At 31.8% G+C, this 24,893-nt stretch overlaps 1 protein-coding gene across 1 annotated transcript; it reads right to left on the bottom strand.

Moving 5' to 3' along the window:
- Window positions 1-3,385: 3,385 nt before the first annotated feature.
- Window positions 3,386-9,233, bottom strand: LOC133035920 (uncharacterized). Its single transcript, XM_061112363.1, has 9 exons — window positions 8,227-9,233; window positions 6,739-7,830; window positions 6,108-6,480; window positions 5,640-5,939; window positions 5,204-5,553; window positions 4,957-4,976; window positions 4,538-4,551; window positions 3,906-3,983; window positions 3,386-3,460 (listed from the first exon to the last, which is right to left on the bottom strand). The coding sequence occupies exons 1-9, from the start codon at window positions 9,231-9,233 to the stop codon at window positions 3,386-3,388; spliced, it is 3,309 nt and encodes a 1,102-aa protein (XP_060968346.1).
- Window positions 9,234-24,893: the final 15,660 nt, after the last annotated feature.

The raw sequence follows: 24,893 nt of genomic DNA, 5'->3' as shown, positions 1-24,893 counted from the left end.
TTTTTAATTGTAATAGAAAAATAATAAATTTGTATGTAAGTTATTTTCTTCAGTATTCTATGCTCCAATATATGTTCAGTTTTTCCTCCATTGTTCCACTATTATATTTTAGTTCTGCTTCTTTCATGTTTGATGTCTTCTCTTGTATGTTCTCTTTTTGTGCCCCAACTCTCCTTATTTTGCTGCATTTGTTATGTTATTTCTTTTCCCAGCCAACTTTTATCTTCTTTTTTTATTTTATAGATTTCACATTTTCGATGGGAGGTAAGACTAATATTGTCCATGATTCTTTCATTCCAGTTACCTTAAACAAATATTCAGTGGTTAGTTTAACTTGTGTAATTTAAAACCAACATTTGTTAAACATACGAAATAACAGTGGAACAACCCAAAAATAACATTAGAAAAAACATGACATCCCCAATATTAACGGTTTTAATGTTTCTATTTCATCTCGTTGGAATTAATGGTTATTTTCCGACAGTTTTGGTGTTGTTGTGGTGGTTCTGTTTGTGGGTGTCAAAGGTGGAGGCCTCGTTTTTTTTTTTTTTTGTGTGTTGAAAGGACAGGGTAGTATAAATATAATTTTTACTGTGTGGCCGTAAAATTGTAAATATTTACCCGAAACCTAGTATTTTTGTTATAATTGTAGATTAGTTATTTCATCATTATTTTTATTTTTAATTATTAATTTAGCTATAAATTTTGTAATAATTATTTTTATAATAAATATATTATAAATTAATTTTAGGAAATTTATTTTTATTATTTATATAAATATGAATTTATATATAAATTGAGGGAAAAAAATAATAATGTTTTTCTAAATTTTTAGTGGTTCAAAAGTTAAACATGTATATTTTTTGTAATTTATTTGTAAATATTTATCTACTAAAGGAGAAAAAAATTCAATATATATATCCACTACATATACACATATGTATATATCCACTATTTAAATATTTTTTTTTTATATATGTACATAGGTATTACTATCTGTAAATATTATTTATACAAAATTTTATATTTATATATGTCTAACAATTTTATATATGTAAGTGTCACATTGTTAAGAAAATTTTAATTCTAACAATTTGTTTAAAAAAAAGCTACACATCCTCTTAAAATAATAAAAACAAAACGAAAGACATATAAAAACATGTATATCATTCTTTTACAAGTACATTAAATTTAAAAGTCTCACATGGTTTATAAATTACTTTAAGTGTTACACGTGTAGACTATAAATAATATTTTTATTATGTCATTTTAATTTGTTCAATAGATAATATTTTATTTATAGGTGATTGAATAATGTCTTACCCATTAAAATTTTATTTTTCATCAAATATATAATAGTATACAATCTATTATTTATATATTTACATATTTATATATTTATAAGTAATAATTTTTTATGATAGTATTTATAAGTTAAAGAGTAATTTGCAGTATTAATATCTAATTTTAACTTTCGATTGTAAATAAATATCTAACTTGAATTTTTTATAGTAATAATATCTAAGTTATAATTCTTGAACTTCGTAGGTACTTGACCGTTAACAATTGATGCAAGTATGTCAAAAGTTATTTTTTGTGTCAAATATAGCATAATTTTTACATCTTTCGTTAGAGATGATTTAAAACTCATTCAGTATAAAAAATTAGTAATCTAAAAAGTTTATAATTTTTGTTCAACACCGCGCGAAGTGCGAATTAGTTCTCTAGTAATAATAATAAGCACTTATAACTGATTGTTTGAATTTAATTTTACTACGGTAATGTTAGGATATTTTTAGCTTATTATTTATGTTATTTTTAGAGTTAATTTTTTTTTTCATTATCACTTTTTGGAACAGAATTATGATTGTTTTCTTCAATTTTAAGTTTTGACACTTGAAATGTATAAATTGGTTAAATCTCACAAAAAGATGATCTATAAAATAGAGAAAATTATGCAAGAAAATAATGTTAAAACTTTAAGCCTAATTTAGACTATGTTCTGATCAGATTTTGGAGAAAATTGAAATATAAAAGTTCTAGATCTCTCTTTTATCTTTCTGAAACATCTTGAATCGTCCAATTCCAAGCAATATTAAGAGAGTTATGGCTAAAATACTATCAGTTAATGCAGCAGAAAGCTCACTGCCCAAATAAATGGAGGTTATGCTTAGGCATAGAAATCCTATGCCTAGGCCTGTGTTTAGTAATCTATGGAGGACATGAAGATTTGGAAACACGGGCTGAGGCGTAGGATTTCCATGTCGAGGCGCGCCCCTTTAATTTTCAAAAAGATGATTTTTTTTTTTAATCTTTTTTTTAGCTATTAAAAGAGTGGGACTTCAATATTTTTCAGTAAGCAATTCAAGAGTACGAAAATTAGAGAGCAAAATCAATCTTAAAGACTTTTTCAACGGGGTTTTCAACATTCTTTTCTTTTCTATTTTTTTCTTCTATTTTGAATTAATATGTGTAAAATTACTACGATGAACATGAGTAGCTAAACAGGGTTTAGATAGATATTGTTTGACAGTGATTTTTATGCAAAATTTGAGAAGTGAGTGTCAATTATGCTATATTGAAATAGAAACAATTTTCGATATAGAATGAGAGTACCTAAATAGTTTGGATAACTTATATGGTTTTTATGTTTAATGCCTTTTATATATTTAATTTATCATGAGAGTAGAAAATTTGCATGTAATTGAAATTTATATATCTGAGAAGACTATAAATTACTTGAGTAAACCTGCTATTGCATAGAATTTGGTAATAGGAATTGAATCATGTTAAACTATAATCGATAGATACAATTAAAATCGAAAACCCTAACTTTTAATCATCGTTAATTTACATATTAATTACTTGCTTCCTATTTTTACTGTTTCTTTATTGTTTTACAATTTTAATTTTCTCTTAATTTCGATATAGCCAAATAGAAGTAAAATTTTAATTTTAAAGTATTTAACTACAATCCTTTTGGGATCGACCTCACTCTTTGTGAGTCTATTACTTGTTAACGATACGGATACTTGCGTGTTAAAAATATCATAATAGTTAATTATTTAAAATTTTCTAAAATTTACTGAATACATATTATAAATACATTGTATATTATTATACATAAAAAATTAAATTTTAAGTTTTCAACATGCCAAATATAAAAATGTCCAACCAATACTGATAAAATTCTATTAAAAAGAAACACAGATAATTTTTTTTTGGGAAACTTACAAAAATACTGTTTTTTTACCAAATATTTTCAAAAAAATTGGGACACGGCAAACTTTACATTTTTATTGTCCACGCCCATTTTTATTTCTTTTATACTGCCTAAGCCCAATATATTTACTTTTATACTGTAAACAGTAACAAAACACAAACTTCACCTCTCCTTCATGGTTGAGGACAGACAAATCAATACCAGAATCATTGAAACACCAGGAAAAAACCATAAAATCTAGCAAAGAGAAAACATTACTAAATCAAGAACAAATTATTATTTTATAGTGTTATTTTACTGTTGTTTTAATATGAAAAAAAAAGGCCACGTAAATGAAACATTGTGAAAAATGACAGGACATGGAATCTATACTAGTTCTCATAAAGAGCAATGGACAATGGGAAAAAGAACATAATTATTTCAAGAGAATGTGACAATGCTCGAAAACACTACTAAAACAACACAAAAAAAAAAATAATGAACATAAAAATAAGCATAAAAAAACTCTGTAATGGTAGTATTCCGATCGGGTGTACTTGGATTCCCAATCCTATAAAAAAAACATAAGAAAACACTACTAAAACAAAACTAAAACAACACAAAAAAAAAATAAAATAAAATAAAGAACATCAAAAATAAGCATAAAAAAACATTAAAACTAAAAAAAAATGAAATGGCACACCTCAATAACCTTTTTCCCAATTATGTCTTCAAACAGATCAGTTGATTGAACAATCTTCACTTGATATTTACCCTTTCCCTAAGAGTTAACAAAATAAAACCAAAACAACAACAAGACACAGAGTCAAACAAACAGAAAACTATAAAATAGGACTAAAAAACATGCAAAAAAAAAAAACGAAAGAAATAGGAAACATAATCAACTTGAAAAAAATCCTAAAACAACACAAGATCAATAGAAAAAAACCTTATCAGATTTGGGAGACTTTGAAACTTTGGCTGAAACTCAAAATCAGAGTCGGAGTTCTCCAACACAGATTGAGAGTATTTTGACTTAGTGTTCTTTGAAGTACCAGAACCTAATTTTCTTTTAGCAAGAACTATGGAAGTATGGCTAGGAGGATTATCTTTCAAACTCTTCTTGTCCATTGATGCTCGGCTTTTATTTTTTTGAGGTTGTTTTGGGGACTTTTTGGCAACAGGGGAGGAAGATCGGTTAACGACCAATGTTAATGAGGAAAAGTAATATTTATAGAAGAATTCCAACAAAAAAAAGTGGGAAATGTATATGGAAGTTTAAGATGAAAAATAAAAAAACTCTACAAATTTAAAAAAAAAATATAAACCACTCACTTCACAATAAGTGCCTGAAAAAAAAAAAAACTAGAAGAAGAAGTTGAATAGTAGAACATGGGGGTTGGATTTATGTAAAAAAACTAAAAGATGAAGATGAAGGAGAAGATAAATAGTAGGACATGGAGGGTGAGATTTTTAAATCTATTTGAATAAAAAAAATAAAAAAACATGTCACTTTTGTGACAGCCCACATCCCATCAACCATTTAATATAATATAATAATTATTATATATTAAAAATAATAAATAATAATTTTTAAATCTATTAAAATAAAAAAAAAAAATAAAGAACTAGTCACTTTTACACAATCAGTAAAAAAAAAACAAAAAAAAAAGGCTGAATTAAAAGGCAGTACACTGCCGAACTAAAAAAAAGGGAAATGTGTAAGAAATGGGGATAAGCTAATATATAAAAACCTATAACTAATGGCAGTATACTGCCAAATAAATATAAACAGTAAAAACGTAAATGTAAGTGTGTCACAGTATTTTTATAATAACTGGGAAAAAGTTAGTACATCATATAATTTTTTTTTTTCAAAAGTAAAAAATCCATAAGCATTGTATAGACTAATTACATAATCATGAAATAAAATTAGTAAGTATATAATTAAATTACTATTTTTTTTGAATAAAATCGAAACTTTATTAACTTAAATCATACCGAACTAGGGAAGCAATAACAGTAGGTAAAGAGTAGCTACTGAAAATACGATCAGCCTCGCCAAGAGAGGATCGCGCCAGACAATGCGCCACCCTATTAGCAGATCGCTTAACAAAACATAACGAAACATTATCAATTTCGGCAAACAACACCTTACAATCAGAAATAATATGGCCATAAGGAGAAGCCATATTTTTATTACAATTTAAATCTGAAATAACTTGTAGATAGTCTGACTCAACAATCACATCTTGCCAATCATTAGCTTTAATCCAACTCAAAGCCTCCTTCATTCCCATTGCTTCAACTTCATGTGGCTGAAGTGCGCCCAACTTGCACACTGTTTTGGCCTGTAGAACCACACCAGAAGCAGCCCAAGCCACTAGACCAACTCCATACCGATTCTCCATAGAAAATCTGCTCCATCCACATTTACTTTGATGATAGGAAACTCCGGGGCCTTCCATTTATCAGACCGAGGCTCATGGTAATCTTTGGGAGTGTCTGCAGCAGCTTTTTGTGCATTAAACCAGTCCACATAGGTAATTTTAGCAAGCTGAGTTACCTCCTCCATCATAGGAATTTTAGCATTCCATACCACATCATTTCTAGTATTCCAAATAGACCAAAGAACCATGGCTTCTTCAACACTCTCTTCTTCCCTCCAAGAGATCAATCCTGCCTCAAACCAGCTCGTGAATAGCATTGCAGCAGGTGCAACAGCAGGCACCTTCGTCTGCCTCCAACACACAGCAACAAAAGGGCAACGAACAAGCACATGAAGTGCTGTTTCTGGTGCAGCAGTACACATCAGGCAGCATGTTGCAATAGGCACATGTTTAGTTGCTAGTTAGAACCTTGTTAGAAGACTATTAACACACACTCGCAATAAAAAATTAAGCACCTTTGGGGGAAGTTTAAGATTCCACAGCCTCTTCCAAAGATTAGCAGGAGAGTTAGTACCAGGCCTAGAAAAAGTTTTCTGTTGCAATCTGTAGGCACTTTTTACAGAGAAAAAACCATTATTTTCTTTGGCCCAATACCAGCTATCATCCGTAGACATAGCAGACAAAGGAATTTGCCAGATCAACCTTTGGTCTCTATCATTGAACATGTCCAAGATAATCTCATTATCCCACTCAATCTTGTCTACTTCCATCAATGAATTGACCATTTTGTTGGTTAGGCTCGGGTGAGAAGATACATTGAAAGGATTAACATCATCCTTAAGCCATGGATCCTTAAGAATGCTAACCCGTGAGCCATCTCCCACCAGCCTTCTCGCACCAGCAACCACCAATTATTGAGATTCCAATAAACTCCTCCGGATATAACTAGGGTTGCTTCCTAGAGATGCAGTAAGAAAGTTACCATGAGCAAAATATCTTGCTTTGAAAATCTTTGTAACCAAACTATCCTCACATGTGAGCAGCCTCCAACCTTGCTTTGCCAACAAAGACAAATTGAAATCTCTGAAATCCCGAAAGCCCATACCTCCATTCATCTTATGGGAAGACAGCTTGTCTCAACTCAACCAATGGATGCCTTTGTTCTTGTTACTTTTCCACCAAAACTTACTTATGGCTCTCTCCACATCATCACAGATACTGACGGGAAGAAGGAACACATTCAAGGTATAGGCAGGGAGAGCTTGAACCACAGATTTAATAAGCACTTCCTTTCCAGCCTTCGACAAGAACTTGTTGTCCCAAGTTTGAACCCTCTTATGGACTTTATCCACCACATAACTAAAGGCAGCAATTTTATTTCTTCCAATAGTACTAGGAAGACCCAGATACTTGCTCTTCTCATCAGCCTCTCGAATCCCCATTCTATTACAAATGGTTTGCCACATGTGACTCGACGTATTGGAACTAAAGAAAACTGATGACTTAGCAAAATTGACTTGTTGACCCGATGCTTTAGCAAAAACATCAAGCATATGCTGAATATTTGCTACTTCACGTTCCGTGGCCTTACAATACAAGAAGCTATCATCCGCAAATAGCATGTGAGACACAATAGGAGCACCATTCGCCACTTTACACCCATGAATTAATTTTCTAGCCTCAAAACTTTTGATTAGAGCCGATAAACCTTCAGCACAAATAAGAAAGAGATAAGGCGAGATTGGATCACCTTGTCTAAGACCTCTACTAGGAGTGATTGGCCCAAGCGTATACCCACTACTCACCACATTATACTGAACCGAAGAGAGGAAGCCAAAGATAAGCCGAACCCATTTGTCATCAAACCCCAACCGAGATAACATAGCACAAAGAAAATGCCAATCAACCCGATCATAAGCTTTACTAAGATCAAGCTTCAACGCCATAAACCCATCCTTCCCACTTTGCTTTCTCTTAAGATAATGAAGAATTTCAAAAGAGATCGTGAAATTATCTGCGATTAGTCTTCCAGGAATAAATGCACTTTGGTTCTCAGAAATAACATCGCCCAAGAAACTCTTCATCCGATTCGAAAGCACCTTTGTGATAACTTTCGCCACCACATTACAAAGAGATATCGGTCTTAACTCACTCATTTGATCTGGCTTCTTCTTTTTAGGAATCAAGACAATGTTAGTGGCATTAAGTCCCTCAGGCATCTCCTCAGTCTGAAAGAATCTTTTGACACAATTTATCACATCCATACCAACAATATGCCAATACTTTTGGAAAAATTTTAGGTTCATACCATCCGGTCCTGGCGACTTATCGGGATGCATTTGAAATAAGGAATCTTTAACTTCTTGATCTTTTGAATTGGTTGGAGTAAGTTTCTATTGTGCTCCTCCTCAACTACAGGATTTACACAATTCAAAACCTCATCCCAATTCCCATGTTCAGCAGTAAAAATTTGAGAAAAATAATCTATTATTACACTGCCAAGACCATTATCCCATCTTTTCGGATTCCCTGTATCATCTTTTAAACTAATAATAGTGTTATTCTGACGACGCGAGGAAGCCTTAGAATGAAAAAAACTTACTATTTTGAAGCCACAGTTGTTTTGACCGCTACCTCCAAAACATCTCTCTCTGGTTCAAAATTTCAAAAAGCTGTTGTTTAGTATCAACATACTGCTGCTTTCCTTCAGCATCCTGACGGCTCTTCAGCTGCCACAACTCCCTTTTGCAGCTCTTAATTCGAGCTGAGAAGTTACCTGAGACATGGGTGCCCCACTCTTGAAGTGCCTGCCCGCACAATTGAATATTTTGGTGCATATGAAGACCATTAGAATTGCTCCAGCAGTTATAAATAATAGCCTCACGCTCTTCAAATCTAACCCAGCAGTTTTCAAATCGAAAGTGTCTCACCCTTTCAACAGCTATCCGATTTTCCATATCCAAAAATAAAGGACTATGATCAGAAGGAGAAACCTCCATGTTGAATAACTTGGCGTTAGGAAACTTTAATAACCAATCATGATTAACCATTGTACGATCAAGCTTTGCCTCAATCCATTGGGGAGTATCTCTACTCTTTTCCCAAGTATATGGATGTCCATTCAAGTCAAGGTCAATTAATCCACATTGTTGAGTCACCTCCTGAAAACCTTCAATAAGCCAAGTTGGATATGGTTTGCCCCCAATCTTTTCACTATGATGGAGAACATTATTAAAGTCCCCCATGATACACCATGCCTCTTTTGACCGGGCAAACAAGGTCCGTAAAAGCTGCCAAGTATTCCTCCTTAGGCTATGGTTAGGCTCTCCATATAAACCAGTAAAATGAAACTTTCCATATCCTTCAAAGTGAACCAAACTATCAATGTGATTGGTAGAGAAAGAATCAATAGTAACCTCATCTTCATTCTTCCAAAAAAGCGCAAGTCCCCCACTCCTACCAGTAGCTTCAACAACAAAACAACCCTCATACTCCAAACTTCTACATAAAAATTCAGTTTTCTCCTTGTTACATAAAGTTTCACACAAGAAAATTACCTTAGGCATTTTTTGAGCAACAAGCTCTTTAAGGAACTGAATATTTTGTGTAGGCCCCAGACCACGACAGTTCCAACTCAACATTTTCAGAATGTCTCGCGAGCCCCTTTGCCAAGGCCCGCCAATGATGCGTTTTTTGAAAGTCCACTACCCTCATGGGCCTGCTCCATATGACCCACATTACCTCCCTCTCCAACTTTCCTTTTTTTCTTATCACAAATAATCAGCCCACCATTATCAACATCCAATATTTCCTTTTCCTTATTTTTACCAAAATTATCCACATTTACACCCCCTCTGCCACCACGTCCACCATTGTCTTGATTGCCAATCATATTTCCTTGATTCCCTCCTCCTTGATTATTGGCTACATCAAAGTCAGCCCTTCTTTCCATATACGGATTAGAAGAATTTTGATGTCCAGGTACATTATTACCGTCAACCACCTCCGGAGTCCATCCTCTGGTACGGAGCCACCGCGCGCCAATGTTTTTGTAACTTTTCTGTGGTTGAGCTCTCATGAACTCACCATATGGTTTTGAAATCTGGTCTGCCGATTGATGAAACAACCGGTTGCAAAATCTTTCGGAATGGCCTATGATCCCACAGATAAAACAAAAAGTCGGTACCCTTTCATATTTGAAATGAACCCAAAACCAGTTACCATCTTCTTTAGTCAATTTCATATGCCGTCTCAACGGTTTCGCTATATCAATCGTCACTCTAATGCAGAGATAATCTCTCCAAACTCCAATGAAATTTTTCGGATCCGACTCTAAGAACTTACCCATAATATTACCAACACCCCAGACTGTACCTTCTGTCATACATCCTGGTTCAACATCGTGAATCTAAACCCAAATATCAAGGTTGTTTAACGGAACAACATACGGATCACCACCCATTGGCAATCGTTGAATAATCAATTGCATTCTCTCATAAGTCCACAAGCTGCCATTGATAACACGTTGAATATCTACTTCATGATAGAATTGAAAAAGAAAACGATTATTCTCAAGCTTTTTGACAAACATTCCCATTCCCGGCTGCCATAGTGAAGCCAATATATTTTGCATCTTGTCAAAATCAATGATCCTATTAGATAGGAATCGCCCCACTAAGCACCACCTATCATCAATCCCCTCTTCTACCCCGTCCCCTCCTACAATCATTCCTTCCAAATCTTCCTCCTCCACCTGAAAGTTGTACACATCCTCTCTAACCCCAGACATAGCACCACTTGAAGACGCCATCACAAGACAAGAAAATACCCAAACAAGACTAGACTATCAAACCCATGTCAAAGGACAGGACTGTTTTATAGATAAATTACTATTTTTTAAGTAAACGTGTATACATAAATTTTTTATTAATGTAAAGCTCGCCCTAGATACAAGTGGACTAGACTAGTGTTTAAAACCCCATTTTTAAGGTTCTCATTTAAAATTAGAATAAATAAAATATATTTTTTTTATTTGAACTATGACTATTGTAGATTTTTACCCATTAATTTTTTTTTTTTTTTGTTGCAAAAATTTTATGAACTATACAAATCATTGCGAATATCCTCCTTTAATTATATTATGTTCATTTTTTAAAATTAATGAATGCATATTATAAATACATTGTATATTATTATATATAAAGAAAATTAGATTTTAAGTTTCAACGTGCCAAATATAAAAATGTTCAATCAATACTAATAAAATTCCATTAAAAAAATACAGATAATTTTTTTTCTTTTTTTCTAAAAGTAAAAATCAACTAGCATTGTATAGACTAATTACATAATAATAAAATAAAATTAGTAAGTATATAATTAAGGTGACCATTCAATGGTTACATTTTTATTGTAACTATATAGTTACATTTTTTTTTACCTGTAATAGCAGGTTATGAATAGGTAAAAATTTTATTTTTTAAAATTAATTAATTATTTTTAAGTAATTAAATAAATATTTAACAAGACTTTTTTTAATAATTAAAATTTATAAATAATTTTTTTTATGTATATATAAATTCATACTATAATTATTTTAACAGTTAAGCTATTTAATTATAATATTTACATTTTTTTTTTACAAAAATTAAACCTATTTTTATATAAATTAAAATTCTATCTTTATAATAATATTTTAAATAATTAATTTTTTTTACAATTAAATGATGAGGCCTCAAGCTAGTGTTGGGCCTCAAGCTTAGAATAAAATTTTAAATAATTATTTTTTTTACAATAAAATGGCTCTTGAGCTATTTTCTAAAAATACATTTAGACATGAGTTTAATGGTTATTACCCTAAAGAGTTAGTGAAATTATCTTATGAGATTCTCAAAAAATGTCTAGGCTTGCCACTTGCAATAAGGGTCATAGCTGGTTTACTATCTAGAAAAAAGAAGGTCCAATCAGAATGGAAAAAAGTTCTTAATGATATTGATTTTGAGTTCAAAATAAATCCTCAACTCGTAGGAATTTTTGAAATTCTCTCTCTCAGCTATGTTGATTTTCCTTTCCACCTCAAATCTTGCTTATTGTATTTTGGAACTTTTCCAGAAGATTATTCACTTTCGAAAGGAAGATTGTGTTAGCTATGGATTTCTGAGGGTTTTGTTCAAGTAAGGAAAGGAAAATCATTAAAGGAAGAAGCTGAAGGAAAATGAACATAATCTTTCACATTTTTGGAATCCAATATTTCCTCTCTTCTTTCTCACCATAATCTATCACATTTTCAAACCATCTGCCATTAGGTCCCTCTCTTCTTTCTCACCGAAATCTATTTTACTTTTTACTTTTTAAATATTTAAATAAAAAAATTAAATAATTAAGTGTAATAATTTTAAATTAAAATTACAAGTATAATAAAATTTAATTATGAAATTATATGTGTACAATTTTTAATTATAAAGAGTTTTGTTATAAAAAATTAAATAATTTAAGTGTAAAAAAAATAAATTGCTAAAAGATCCTTATTTAATAATAAATTGCAAAACCTTAATTAATAATTATACTTAATTTAATATTAAAATATAATTAATCCTAATTAAAGTTTTAAAATGAAATAAATTAACAGGTTAATATCAGGTTATAGGTCATTTTTTATTTAATTTACAAATTAATCACAACCATTTAAAAGTGATCCAATGGCTAAAAAAAATGTAATCATGATGCTTACAATAAAAATGTAACCATTGAAACTTCCTCCATATAATTCAATTACTATTTTTTAAGAAAATGTGTACACATAGAAATTTTACTAATATAAGGCTCCCCCTAGATATAAGTGGACTAGACTAGTGTATAGGACCCCATTTTTAAGGATCTCATTTAAAATTAAAATAAATAAGATTTTTTTTTCCTTTAAACTATGACTATTGTAGAGTTTTACCCACTAAACTTTTTTTTATTGCAAAAATTTTTTGAACTACACAAGTCGTTGCAAATATCCTCCTTCAATTACATTATGCACATTTTTTAAAACATTTTACTTATGTGACCATGAGTTACAGATATAGTTGAAGTACAATGATCTATTTAATAATTTTGAGTTATCTGAAATCTAATTTAATAACATTAAACATATAAACATATAAACATCAGCTATAAGAATGCATATACATATTTTCATAATTCATTATTAGATTGTTATTTATGTATTTATTTTTTGTCTAAACTCTTGAACTAGGCCAAATCTAAATCGTGTTAGTATTACATCAACAAATTATTTATCGAAATAAATAAAATATAATTACAGGTGATTATTGCAGCAATTTTATAAATTCGAGAAAATTTTTGCTAAAAAAGCAATCATGAAACAAAACTTTATAATGATCATAAGGAAGACAAATCCTATTTACCCATCGTTTTACCTTTGTAATTAAATTTAACTTTGTTAAAAGTACGGATGCATGTAACTTAGGTGGTGGAGTTGAAGGCTTTCCATGCTCAAGGTTGAAAGCCCAAATATTAATCCAAAGCCCATAATCCTTAATCCAAAGCCCAAATATTAGTCCAATTTAAAAAATCAAAATATCGCTAAGTCAACCCAAAACGGAAACTTACAAAATTACTAGAATTTAAGTTAATTTTTACAAAAATACTGTCACACGAAAATCTATTAAAAAATACTGTGTTTTTATAAAACAATAGTAGAACACAAAATAGAACAACTAAAAACAACAGTGGAACAACTAAAAAACAACCGTAGAACAACAGTGAAAACTTAACACAATATACAGTATAAAACTTACACAATATTTTTTTAAAAAAATACAGTATTTTTGAAAAAAATTCCGTCCACAGTATAAAAGTAAAAAAGTTAGAAATTTCAGTGTGTGGTGTAATTATCCCAACTAAAACAGTGAAACATAAGAAATAGAACACTATACTTAATAGAAATAATTACATAAGACACAATTTTTTATAAAATATTTACATTTTTACGTTCAAAGAATATTCTTTTTTACATTTCTACGGTTTTCCAAAAAATAACACGAAAACAACATAAAATCAACAAGAAAACTACATAAAAGTAACATGAAAATAACATCAAATAATAACAAAAAATAACATCTAGATAACAAAAAATCACAACAAATTAACAAGATTACAACATAAAAAGACCGTATTTTCTGTAAATAAAATAAAAAAAATCGTAAAAATGTTATAAAATTTCGTGGAACTATATTTTTGTAATGTTTTTTTTGTTATTTTTATGGTTTTTGTGAAATAATCCCTACTTAATATAATATGAAAGGAAATTTACACCTCATACTCTTTTTTCTTATTTTTTTTCAATTTTACTATTGTACGGAAAAAATTACTTTTTTACTATTTTTTTTATACTGTGTACTGTTTTTTTTTTTACTTTTAGGCAATAACTCACGTTATGTATATGTATATATATAACCTGGGTGAGGTGATTCGGATCCACACGACTCAGTTGGACTTTTCGGATGCTTTATGCGGAGAAGCAGCGACCTGTTGTTCAGCCATTTCTGTGGCAATTGACTTAGGTTTAAATTTTATTATTATTGAGAGTGACTCGAGACTAGCTATCAATGCTCTCAATGGGAAGGAGTCCCATTGGGCACTTGAGAACTATGTCTCCTTTTGTATGAGATCCACTCCTTTTATTAGTTGTAACTTTATGAATATTAGTAGACAATGTAACTATGTTGCCCATAATGTGGCTAAGTGAGCGTTTACCCACCAGAAGTATGGATGTATTCCAGTCTCCTCCTTGCCCGAGAACCTGCTCTGTAATGACCGTGAGGTCTAGTTATGTTCTTTATCTAATGCATTACTACGCTAATTTTCAAATATATATATGTATATATAAATTTAAAAAGTTTTGATTTAATTGCTAAAAGTGATACTTTTTTTCTTTAAAATATTTGTTTTTTTTTAAAAAAAAAATTAGGCAAGCCCACGTGATCTCCCATTCCAAGAGAGTCTATATGTATTTATATATATAGTCCTCTTGAGCAAATCATAAAACACTCACATTATTTATTTATTATTGTATTTGAGCTCTCTCTATCTCTCCTGTTCATCTTCTTTTTCCGTGTCTTTTTTTTTTATTTTTTCTCAAGTCTACAGCATTACGCAAATAAAAGCTAACCCTCTCCTTTTGTAGTAGGTAAACCAAAAAAAAAAAAGAGTATGTGAAAGAGGAGGAAGAAGAAGAGTTCCTGGAACCTTTCCCAGGTCATGGTGGTGACGTCGTGAATCTGAGACACCATGTCCCACCAGACTAGAGCGTCATCTTGGAACTGGAAGGTGGCACACACCACCCTGTCATTACCGGTGACACCCATAAAGTTCAGAATTCTGGTGAACACCGTTAGCCACTGTTCGGCCTTCATAACATCTGGACCTCCCAGAAAAACCAGAGGTGCTTGCTTCCGAAACCTTTCGTACAAGGGTTCCATTCTGTTTGCCGCTACTACCAATTCGGCCTGAGCAGCAGGGGCGGGTGCCACTGGAACTTCTGGCAAAGGCACTGCAGGAGCCCCCTGCTGCCTCAATCTCTGAATCTCAAGATCTTGCTCTTCAATTCTGGCTTGCATTTCAGCAAACCTAGTCTCCCAATTCCGGGCTTCCTGATCGGCTTGGGCAGCCTGTGGCGGGTTCTCATCACCCCGACCACGAGCCCTGCCCCTGGGACCTCTACCACGGCCCCTAGCTTGCGAGGGAAACTGGGTTCCCTGACCCTAATTCGACCCCACTGAGTTGCCCTTGCTCTTGGTTTTCTGCCTGGCGTCCATCTAGTCGGAACCGCCTGCGAAACCAAGAGTTGGCACATCAGGTTATAATCAAGGAGAGCTTACTAATGTCGCTTAATTTGGAAATTAAAAACAAAACATGCGCCTATTCTACTATCAGCCTACTAACATGCTTCCTATCAGGCTTTTCTTTTTTCATAAAAATTAAATAAACTACTAAAGCAATAAAAGCTTACTGAACCGTAGAGCGAGCTAACTGCTGATGATAATTGTACATGTCGTGACGAACTTCAAAAGACAACCTGGCGGCTCTGATACCAAATTGTAACACCCTAACTAGCATAGGCGTATTACGTGATTTTTAAACATACTGTGCAGCTCGTTGCTAATCAACGAGGTTTATGGAAAACGTGATTAATTAAAATTTTTGCTTTTTAATTAAACTTGTAAAATATTTATACAAAATACTCGGGATCCCGATTACAAAACTTTTTACAAAAGTTTACTGTCTATACAAAGTACTTGTCGCCTAGCGACTAATTACAAAAATAGCCTTGCTGTCCCGAGGATCGTACGCTCCAGGCCTAACCGCCCCGACATGTACAATCTTCACCAGCTCGCTCTCACGGTCCATTAGCCTTAGCCTTGCCCTTACCTACACATAAACATAGCACTGTGAGTCGACAGACTCAGTAAGAAAAGCATAATAATAAACATACATAAATCCCGAGCTATGATCAGACGCCCATACCCCTGACCATAACCCTAACTGCCGTGTCCTACACGATACTGAGTCCTGAACGTTCATAAGACGGTACTATTGACAAGTAACAGCCTAAACTCGGTACACTGGTCATACTCCAGCTGCTAGTCATACTCTAGCCTGTACCGATGTGTTACAGTATCAGCCTATACTCGATTACTCGGTCATACTCCACTCGCTAGTCATACTCTAGCCTCGTACCGATGTGATACGTCAAATAGTACGGAACCACCAACCCTAGTATCACTATACTCGCATTAATCGGTCATACTCCGCTCGCTAGTCATACTCTAGCCTGTACTGATGTGATACACTGTCAGCCTATACTCGGTACACTGGTCATACTCCAGTTGCTAGTCATACTCTAGCCTGTACCGATGTGACACAGTCGGATTGTTCGAAGCCAACATACATATCTAATGTAATCTAACAGGCTTCCTACATGCACGCTAAACATGTAATCTATATATGCATATTGTTATACTAATCTTACCTCAATTCTGAATTCAGGTGTGCCGGTCAACCTGACTGGAACGAACTGCGCGGCGGATTACAGGCTCTTAAACCAAACAATCACAACACTATAAGTGATACGCTAAATCACTTCCCGGGGACTTAAACTAGGAACTAAAAAGTTTTCCTATCGATAAAAAGCATGGCAATACCCCAAATAACATAAAAACGAGGAAATCTAGGGTTCCTGAAAATTTCCTAACCGGTAGACCGGTTCTGCAACCAGAATTCCAGTTCTGGGAATTCCTGAACCCTCATCCGGAATTCCGGTTGCACAACCGGAATTCCAGTTCCTCGCAGGAACTTTTCAAAAATTCACACATTGCTCAAATCAAATCCAAACTATACCAAAACTTCCAAACCTGCTATTTAGACCCTAAGGAACAATTCTAAAGCATAAAAACCAAGCTTCAACCACGGAAACTCATTTCACCATTAAAGGTCTAAGATTGAGTCCAAAACTCAAAACTTGTCTAAGCAACATATCATGCATTCAAATCAGCCAAAAACTACTTAAACATGCTCGCTAAAGCTGCAGAAAACAAACACAAGCTCATGCAACAATCACAGCAACAAATTTCGAAAATTCTCTTTGAAAACTAAACTTTGAGCTAAAAACTTCCAATCTTGAATCAAAGCAAAAACCATGCATTAGCAAGCTCTAATCTACTTAAAATAACAAGATTAAACCTCTGAAATCAACATCAAAACACATCAGCAACTACACAACCAAATCAAGCATGCATTACACCATTTTTCATCAAAAATTCAAGAAAACAAAAGTAGAGAAGCTAGAGGAAACATACCAACAACAAGAGGTCACAAAACCTTGCTAAAAGAGCTTGAAATCCAAGAAAAATGGCAAGGATCCTTGCTGCACAAGGAGGCCGAAAGAGAGAGGGAAAGACAGAGAGCTTTCCTTTGAAAATTTTCTAATTTTTTCTAAGTTGTAAAAAAAAAAAGGAAAAGAAATGCCACATAACCCTTTTTACTTCAGCCAAAATAATAATCAAATAACATATTAAACTCATTTACTAAGTCCACTAAATGACAAAATATCAATGGGGCAAAATGACCAATTTGCCCCTCCATGCTAAAATACATAAATAACACTAAAGGGGTATTTTGGGAAATTTTAAATTCCCGGCCATTCCCGACATTCCCAAAGTCTAATAAACCGTCCCATAATACTAACATACTAAGTTGTGATTTTACTAAGCCAAACACCGAGTTCCATGTTACCGGGCACCGGAAAAGCAAAGTTATGAAAACTACTAAATGACATAAAAATGCATTTCAGAATTCAACAATAACAGCATAATAATTATTTAAATAGCTATAAATAATTTTCATAATTAAACATGATTAACTGCTAATTTCTAAATTAAACTAAGCGGTCTTTACAAAATTTCTTGAACTATACAAATCGTTGTAAATATTCTCCTTCAATTACATTATGCTCATTTTTTAAAATAATTTACTTATGTGACCATGAATTACATGTATAGTTGTAGTACAATGGTCTATTTAATAATTTTGAGATATCTAAAATTTAATTTAATGACATTAAACATGCAAACATTAGCTATAAGAATGCACATACATATTTTTATAATTTATTATTAAGTTGTTATTTATGTATTTATTTTTTGTCTAGACTCTTGAACTAGGCAAATCTAAATCATATTAGTATTACATCAACAAATTATTTATCAAAATAAATAGAATGTAATTACAGGAGGTTATTGCAGTAGTTTTTATAGTTTAGAGAAAAGTTTTGCCAAAAAAAAAAATCACAAGACAAAACTCTATAATGATCATAATTCAAGAGGACAAATCCTATTTATTCATAAAATTATAAAGTACCCATCATTTTACCTTTGTAATTAAAATTAACTTTGATAAAAGTAAGAATGCATGTAACTTAAGTGTGGAGAGGTTGAAAGCCCAAATATTAATCCAAAGCCCATAATCCTCACTCAATTTGAAGTCCAATTTAAAAAAGAGATAATTACATAAGACACTATTTTTTTGTAAAAAAATTACATTTTTACATTTAAAGATTTTTTTTTTTACATTTTACGATTTTTCATAGAAATAACACAAAAATAATAATAAAAAAAACTACATAAAAGTAACATGAAAATAACATCTAAATAACAACAAAAAATAATATACAAATAACAAAAAATCAACAACAAATTAACATGAGTACAACATAAAAAGACCGTATTTTCTGCAAATAAAATCAAAAAAATCGTAAAAATGTTTAAATTCTGTGAAACTGTATTTTTGTAATTTTTTTGTTGTTTTTGTGTATTTGTGAAATAATTCCTTTTAAAAAAATCAAATCTCACTAAACTAAACCAAAACTGTGAAGCATAAGAAATAGAGGAAACTACACTTAATATAATATTGAAGAGAAATTTACACCTCATACTATTTTTTCTTATTTTCTTTTAATTTTACTGTTGTACAGAAAAAATTACTTTTTTTATTATTTTTTATACTGTATACTGTTTTTCTTTTACTTTTGAGCAACAACCCACGTTATATGTATATATTTATATATAAGTTTCAAAAGTTTATATTTCTTTATATATACATATATAAAAGTTTGAAATTTTATTGATTGCAAAAGTGATTTTTTTTCTTTAAAATTTTTGTTTTTTCATTTTTTTTTAAATTTAGGCAAGCCTACGTGATCTCCCATTCTAAGAGAATATATGTGTTTAGAGTTTTTGCGGCTAAACCCTCCCAACTATCGTTTTACTTGCATTTAACTCTCTAAGTTCAAATTTTGGCAGTAAAATCCTCCAAACTACTGAACTAGTAGCAAACTTAAGATATCATTCGGTTAACTGTCACTATGGGTTGTTTATGTGTACAATCTTGTACACATGATAAGTTTATATTGGTACAACTAATATTATTATTTAAATATTATTTTCAAAATTCATTCGAAAATTAAATAAAATATTAAAAAAATAAAAATATATTATAATTTTTTAAATAAATTTTATATTTTTAAAATAATAATATAAGATGTACCAATATAAATTTGACATATGTACAAAAGTTTACACATAAGCAATCTATATTGGCAAGTTAATTATAAAAAAATAGATGACACTTTAAATTTATAAGCAATTTAGTAGTTTAGAGAGTTTTACTATCAAAATTTGAGCTTGGAGTGTTAAGCAAGTGGCAATTTAGTAGATGACACCTAAGCAATCTATATTGGCAAGTTAATTATAAAAAAATAGATGACACCTTAAATTTGTAAGCAATTTAGTAGTTTAGAGAGTTTTACTATCAAAATTTGAGCTTGGAGTGTTAAGTACAAGTGGTGTGATAGTTGAGAGGGTTTAGCCGCAAAAAACTCATGTGTTTATATATATACTCCTCTTGAGAAAATCACAAAACACTCACATTATTTATTTATTATTGTATTTGAGCTCTCTCTATCTCTCTTGTTCATCTTCTTCTTCATTTTTTTTACTTTTTTTTCCAAGTCTACAACATTACTCAAATAGAAGCTAACCCTCTCTTTTGTAGTAGGTAACAAAAAAAAGAGTATGTGAAGGAAGAAGAAGATTTGGGAAAGATAAGAGTGTGGTTGTGTGTGTATGAAAGAGATGGAGAGCTTGCTCTGTGATGAGCTTCTTGTAGAAATCTTTCAGATACTCCCACTAAGTTCATGTTCTTTAGTCTCTTTGGTCTCAAAGCATTGGTTCCATCTCTACCGCACTTCCTTGTCCACCATCTTTCTTCAACTTACCCTTTTCTGTGACTAGTTTATTTTAATGTTGTTTTCTTTCATTTCTTTATCACATTTTCCCAAATATTATTGTACTGCTCTATTTTTAAAAGTAATAGGAGAATAATGAAATTTGTATGTAAGTTATTTTCTTCAGTATCCTATGCTCCAATATATGTTCAGTTTTTCCTCCGTTTTAGTTGTTCTGCTTCTTTTCATTTTTGATGTCTTCTCCTGTATGCTCTCTTGTTGTGCCCCAGTTCCTCCCATTTTGTTGTATTTATTATGTTATTTCTTTTCCTAGCCAACTTTCATTGTAACGCCCTAACAATTAGGTACATTACGAAAACCGATATAGATGCCCTAATCCCGCTAATCTGGGATTTTTAGATAGATAAGCGCTGGTAAATTTAAACTTTATTAACAATAGAATGAAAATATAACTTGTAATAATTTTTAAACTTTACAATAAACCAAAAGATACAAGTTTTGGGATCCCATAAATATTTCACAAAATATTACAAGTTTACTTCACGTGACGACCTAAGCGACAAAATCAGAGGTTACAAAATACATCACTGGTAGACCCCAACCCGCTTGGTCTAATGTGGCCTGACATGTACAAGCATCGCCAAGCTCTCGCACTCATGACTGATCATAAACTGATTTATCCTTTCCTGCACAATAGAGCACCCGTGAGCCAAGCCCAGCAGGACAGTAAAGATATCAATAATCACAAATAACATACCACATATATAATAATGCCATTTCACTTGTTGTCTATTTGATATAGACTTGTGTGTTACGCTCACATGCCCATTTATGTCTATGTGGCATAGACCCACGTGTTACGCTCACACGTCTAAATACAATAAGGCCTTAGAACAGTTCATCTCGGTTCTAATTACTGAGTCCAACCAAATTATGCCTTGAACGCATAATTCTTAATCTTGACATATATAGCATGGCATAGTATTTAAGCATCAATAACTACTAGGGTAATAACCCTAAACCATATAACCGCTCACTTTAGGGTAATAACCCTAATCCCAGTTTTAATTAATCATAATTATAATATTCAATATGAGCGCCACCACGCTTAAATCTACGTGCTAGCTACTGTCTTACCTGATGTCCCGCAAATGTGGAGATTCCAAATCCCGGGGTACTCCTGACCAAGTACCGGTAATCCTAGTCACAATTTCCAATATTCACCAATAGGGTTAATCCCTAAATCCACTTCCACATAATTATAAAATTGGCATTCAAATCTAAACAAACATATAGAGCTTGGAACGAGCTTTCCAACGATACTCAGGGTCAGTCATCAGTCCATGAAGCAGCCAAAGTGACGTACTCGTGTATAAGATCCATTATCCTGTGGGTGTAAGGACCCAATGGAGGCTTGAAGCGGGGACATTACAGCACCTTAGAGAGGATAATCGCCAAATTGAAACTGGTAGATCTGTAGAGCACTTTGCCAGGATTCACCACTTAAAATTTGAGCGAAAATGAATGAGAATTAACCACTTAATCTTCAATGCAAAGTAGCAAAACTCACTTTCTCTCTCTAACTTGTTTCTCCTTTTCTTTCATTTTCTTGGCTGCTACTTCTTGTTCTCCATGACAAGAACTAAATTAGTCCATTCCTTTTTCTTTTCTTTCTTTTAATTGTTGTTTCTTTAATTGGGCTAGTGCCCTTATTTGGTCTAAGGTCCAACAAAAGGGGAAAACCCAACAGTTCACTACCCCACAACAATCCCTTGGTGGTGGAATTACAATTTGCTAAAAATATGAATACCTATTAGTCAAAGACCTAGAGTCGTGCAAATAGCTGCTCTATGGTTTCTCCGGTAATGGAGTGGCACCAGCAGGAACAATTAAACTACTACTAATAGTGGAGTAATTGTTGGAAATTATTTTTCTAGGATCTAGATTTACTAACATGTATGTTGTTTAACACCCTAAACATGAATTCTCTAAAATAATAGAATTAAACACATAAAGTTAAGAAAACGTTACATTGGTGGCAGCAGAATAATGTCTCCTTCCACTTAGAGTTCTGACCCTTGTTCCTTTCTGTCGCATAGTAATAACAAGATATGAGTCTGGCTCTCCTTCACGTGTTGGATTCTTCACAGTCTTCCACACCATGATTGAGTACTTGACTTGATATGAGTGGGCATGTACTCTATCGCTAAGGGCTTGAAAATTATGAAGAGAAAGAGAAGGAGAATTTGAAATCTATAGAAGTTCAAGTTTCTAGTTGTCTGACAAAGGATAAAAACTTAGTTAACTTAGATTAGATGTGAATGAGAGCCATCTTATTCCTTGTATAGAATTTCTCCTAGGGTTAGATTTAACTTATATGGAATTTAAAAAGATAAAAATTGGCTAAAATTACTCCTTATGTGGCCGGCCATACAATGGGCCCCACTAGTTAGAATTTTATCATTTTATTCAACAATTTATCTTTTCTTTCACTAATGCCATACTTTTTAATTTCAATCATTTAAATGTCAAAATTATTTATTTAATAATTATAATTAATTATCAAATAAAATTTCTATTTAACTTATTTATTAATTAGACCTTACAAAGTCTCTCAATTAATAAATAAACTTTAAAACTCTTTCCTTTATAATTAAGTCCTTGCTTAATGAAAATTCATAAATAAGACATAGTCTAATTTTAGAATTTTAATTGATTAATTAAAGCCAATTAACTGAGTCTACAAGCAGTATTATCTGAACTAGTGTGGGGACCATGGGCCTATATAATCAAGTTTCCAATAAGCAGATCTAGAATTTACTAACTTATTAATTCCTCCTTGCACCACTATAGATTCAGAATTGCACTCTTAATTATACAGAACGCTCTATATGTTCCAAGATATAGATACGCTATGAATTATCCATCATTCTAATCTAAATAATCAAAGATCCTCTATAGATGACTTACATCGAGTAGGGACAAATTTACCGTTCTACCCCTCAATATATTTTATCCTTAAAATACTTAGCTTCTTACAAATGATATTTCAGTAAACTAATTTAATTACTGAAAGAAGAGCTCTTTCATTTATCTCTATTAAGCCAAGCTTAAAGGAAATCATCATTTCACTTTTATGTCTAGATAGAAGCTATAGATTCCTTATCTATAATTAGTGCTCCCACTCAATTGTACTATCATGTTCCTAAGATGTATGTTTTTGCCCAAACAAATTGGTAAGCTTTAACGAACAACTCTAAGAACATAAATAACACTCTTGAGATTGAACCTCACCATATAAGGATTAAGATTTTTTTTATTTAAGATCAAATTAGTGATATTGAATTAGAAAGATACAACAGTAAGTTTATAATATCTTTACTGAGTTTAATATCGGTCCAGTCCAATGTATACTCCATACATCTAATACTAGCATACTTTACCAATATTCTGGAAAAGACATAACACTTATCCAAAGTGTAAGTAAACTTTATCGCTGATTATCACATTGGTGTAAATCCAGTGCACTGATGAATCATGGGACATAAGCTTTGAAACATATAATCACAATTACCTTCTACTGTGTTGACATCACTGTAATTGTGAATAACTATATGTTTTGGATTTAATAGAAATTGTATATTAAACTATAAACATGCTAACTTAAATGAATTCTAGTCTTCTATTGATAACAAATAAGATTATATTGAAATAGGTTTTATTCAGGGCATAAAATCCTAACAGTAAGCTCTTAGCCCTATTTGCAGTGATAGATGTGTCGTCACCGTACAATGCAATAATAAGCAAACCAACCCAAGATGACCTAAAGGCGGTGACATCAATTAAGTCCTCACCTTTAATTTTTCAAAAAATATATTTGTAGTTTTTATATATATAAATATAAGGGATATAAATGGTAAAACTACCTGAACTTTATTTTTTTTAACACTTAACCACATAGATTAAAATTTTGACTAGAATACCTACTGAATTGCCATTCCGTTTCTCTTTACACTTCTATCCAAAAATCTCAGTTAAGTACCATGATGGACATGCCATAGTGTACTTGACGTGCACGTGGCAAATTTTTAGTGGTCCACGTAATATTAAGCATTAAAATATTATAAATGTAATTTAAAAATTATAAAAATAAATAAATTATAAAAAATATACATTTTATTTTCTTTTCTTTTGCTTTTTTTTTTTTCCTTTTTCTTTATTATTTCGTCTTCGTACTTTTCCCTAAACCATATCACTACCACTACTACTTCTTAGTGGTTTTTTTTTTTATGAGATGCTACTGCTTAGTGTTGGTTATAACACAAATCAAAGAAAAAAAATTAGGGTAAGAACATAACAAATTGAAACACAAATCATAAATAATATCACAAATCTAAATAAAATCTAACTCCAAAATCCCAATTAGATCTATAATCTTCTCTCTTGAAACCATAACCACCACACTACCACCACCACCATCACACCACACCTTTAA

The sequence above is a fragment of the Cannabis sativa genome, chromosome 3 (assembly GCF_029168945.1).
Source record: "Cannabis sativa cultivar Pink pepper isolate KNU-18-1 chromosome 3, ASM2916894v1, whole genome shotgun sequence".
In the NCBI taxonomy this organism is placed as follows: Eukaryota; Viridiplantae; Streptophyta; class Magnoliopsida; order Rosales; family Cannabaceae; genus Cannabis; species Cannabis sativa.
This window is presented reverse-complemented; position numbering and strand designations above follow the sequence as displayed.

Excerpts from the sequence above, each read along its gene's own strand:
- LOC133035920 (XM_061112363.1), bottom strand. The coding sequence starts at position 9,233 with ATGTTGAGTTGGAACTGTCGTGGTCTGGGGCCTACACAAAATATTCAG. Across the intron at positions 7,831-8,226 it reads CAGAGAGAGATGTTTTGGAG|ATTCTTTCAGACTGAGGAGA; the intron begins GTAGCGGTCAAA and ends TTGTGTCAAAAG. Across the intron at positions 5,940-6,107 it reads ATCTTAAACTTCCCCCAAAG|ACGAAGGTGCCTGCTGTTGC; the intron begins GTGCTTAATTTT and ends TGTTGGAGGCAG.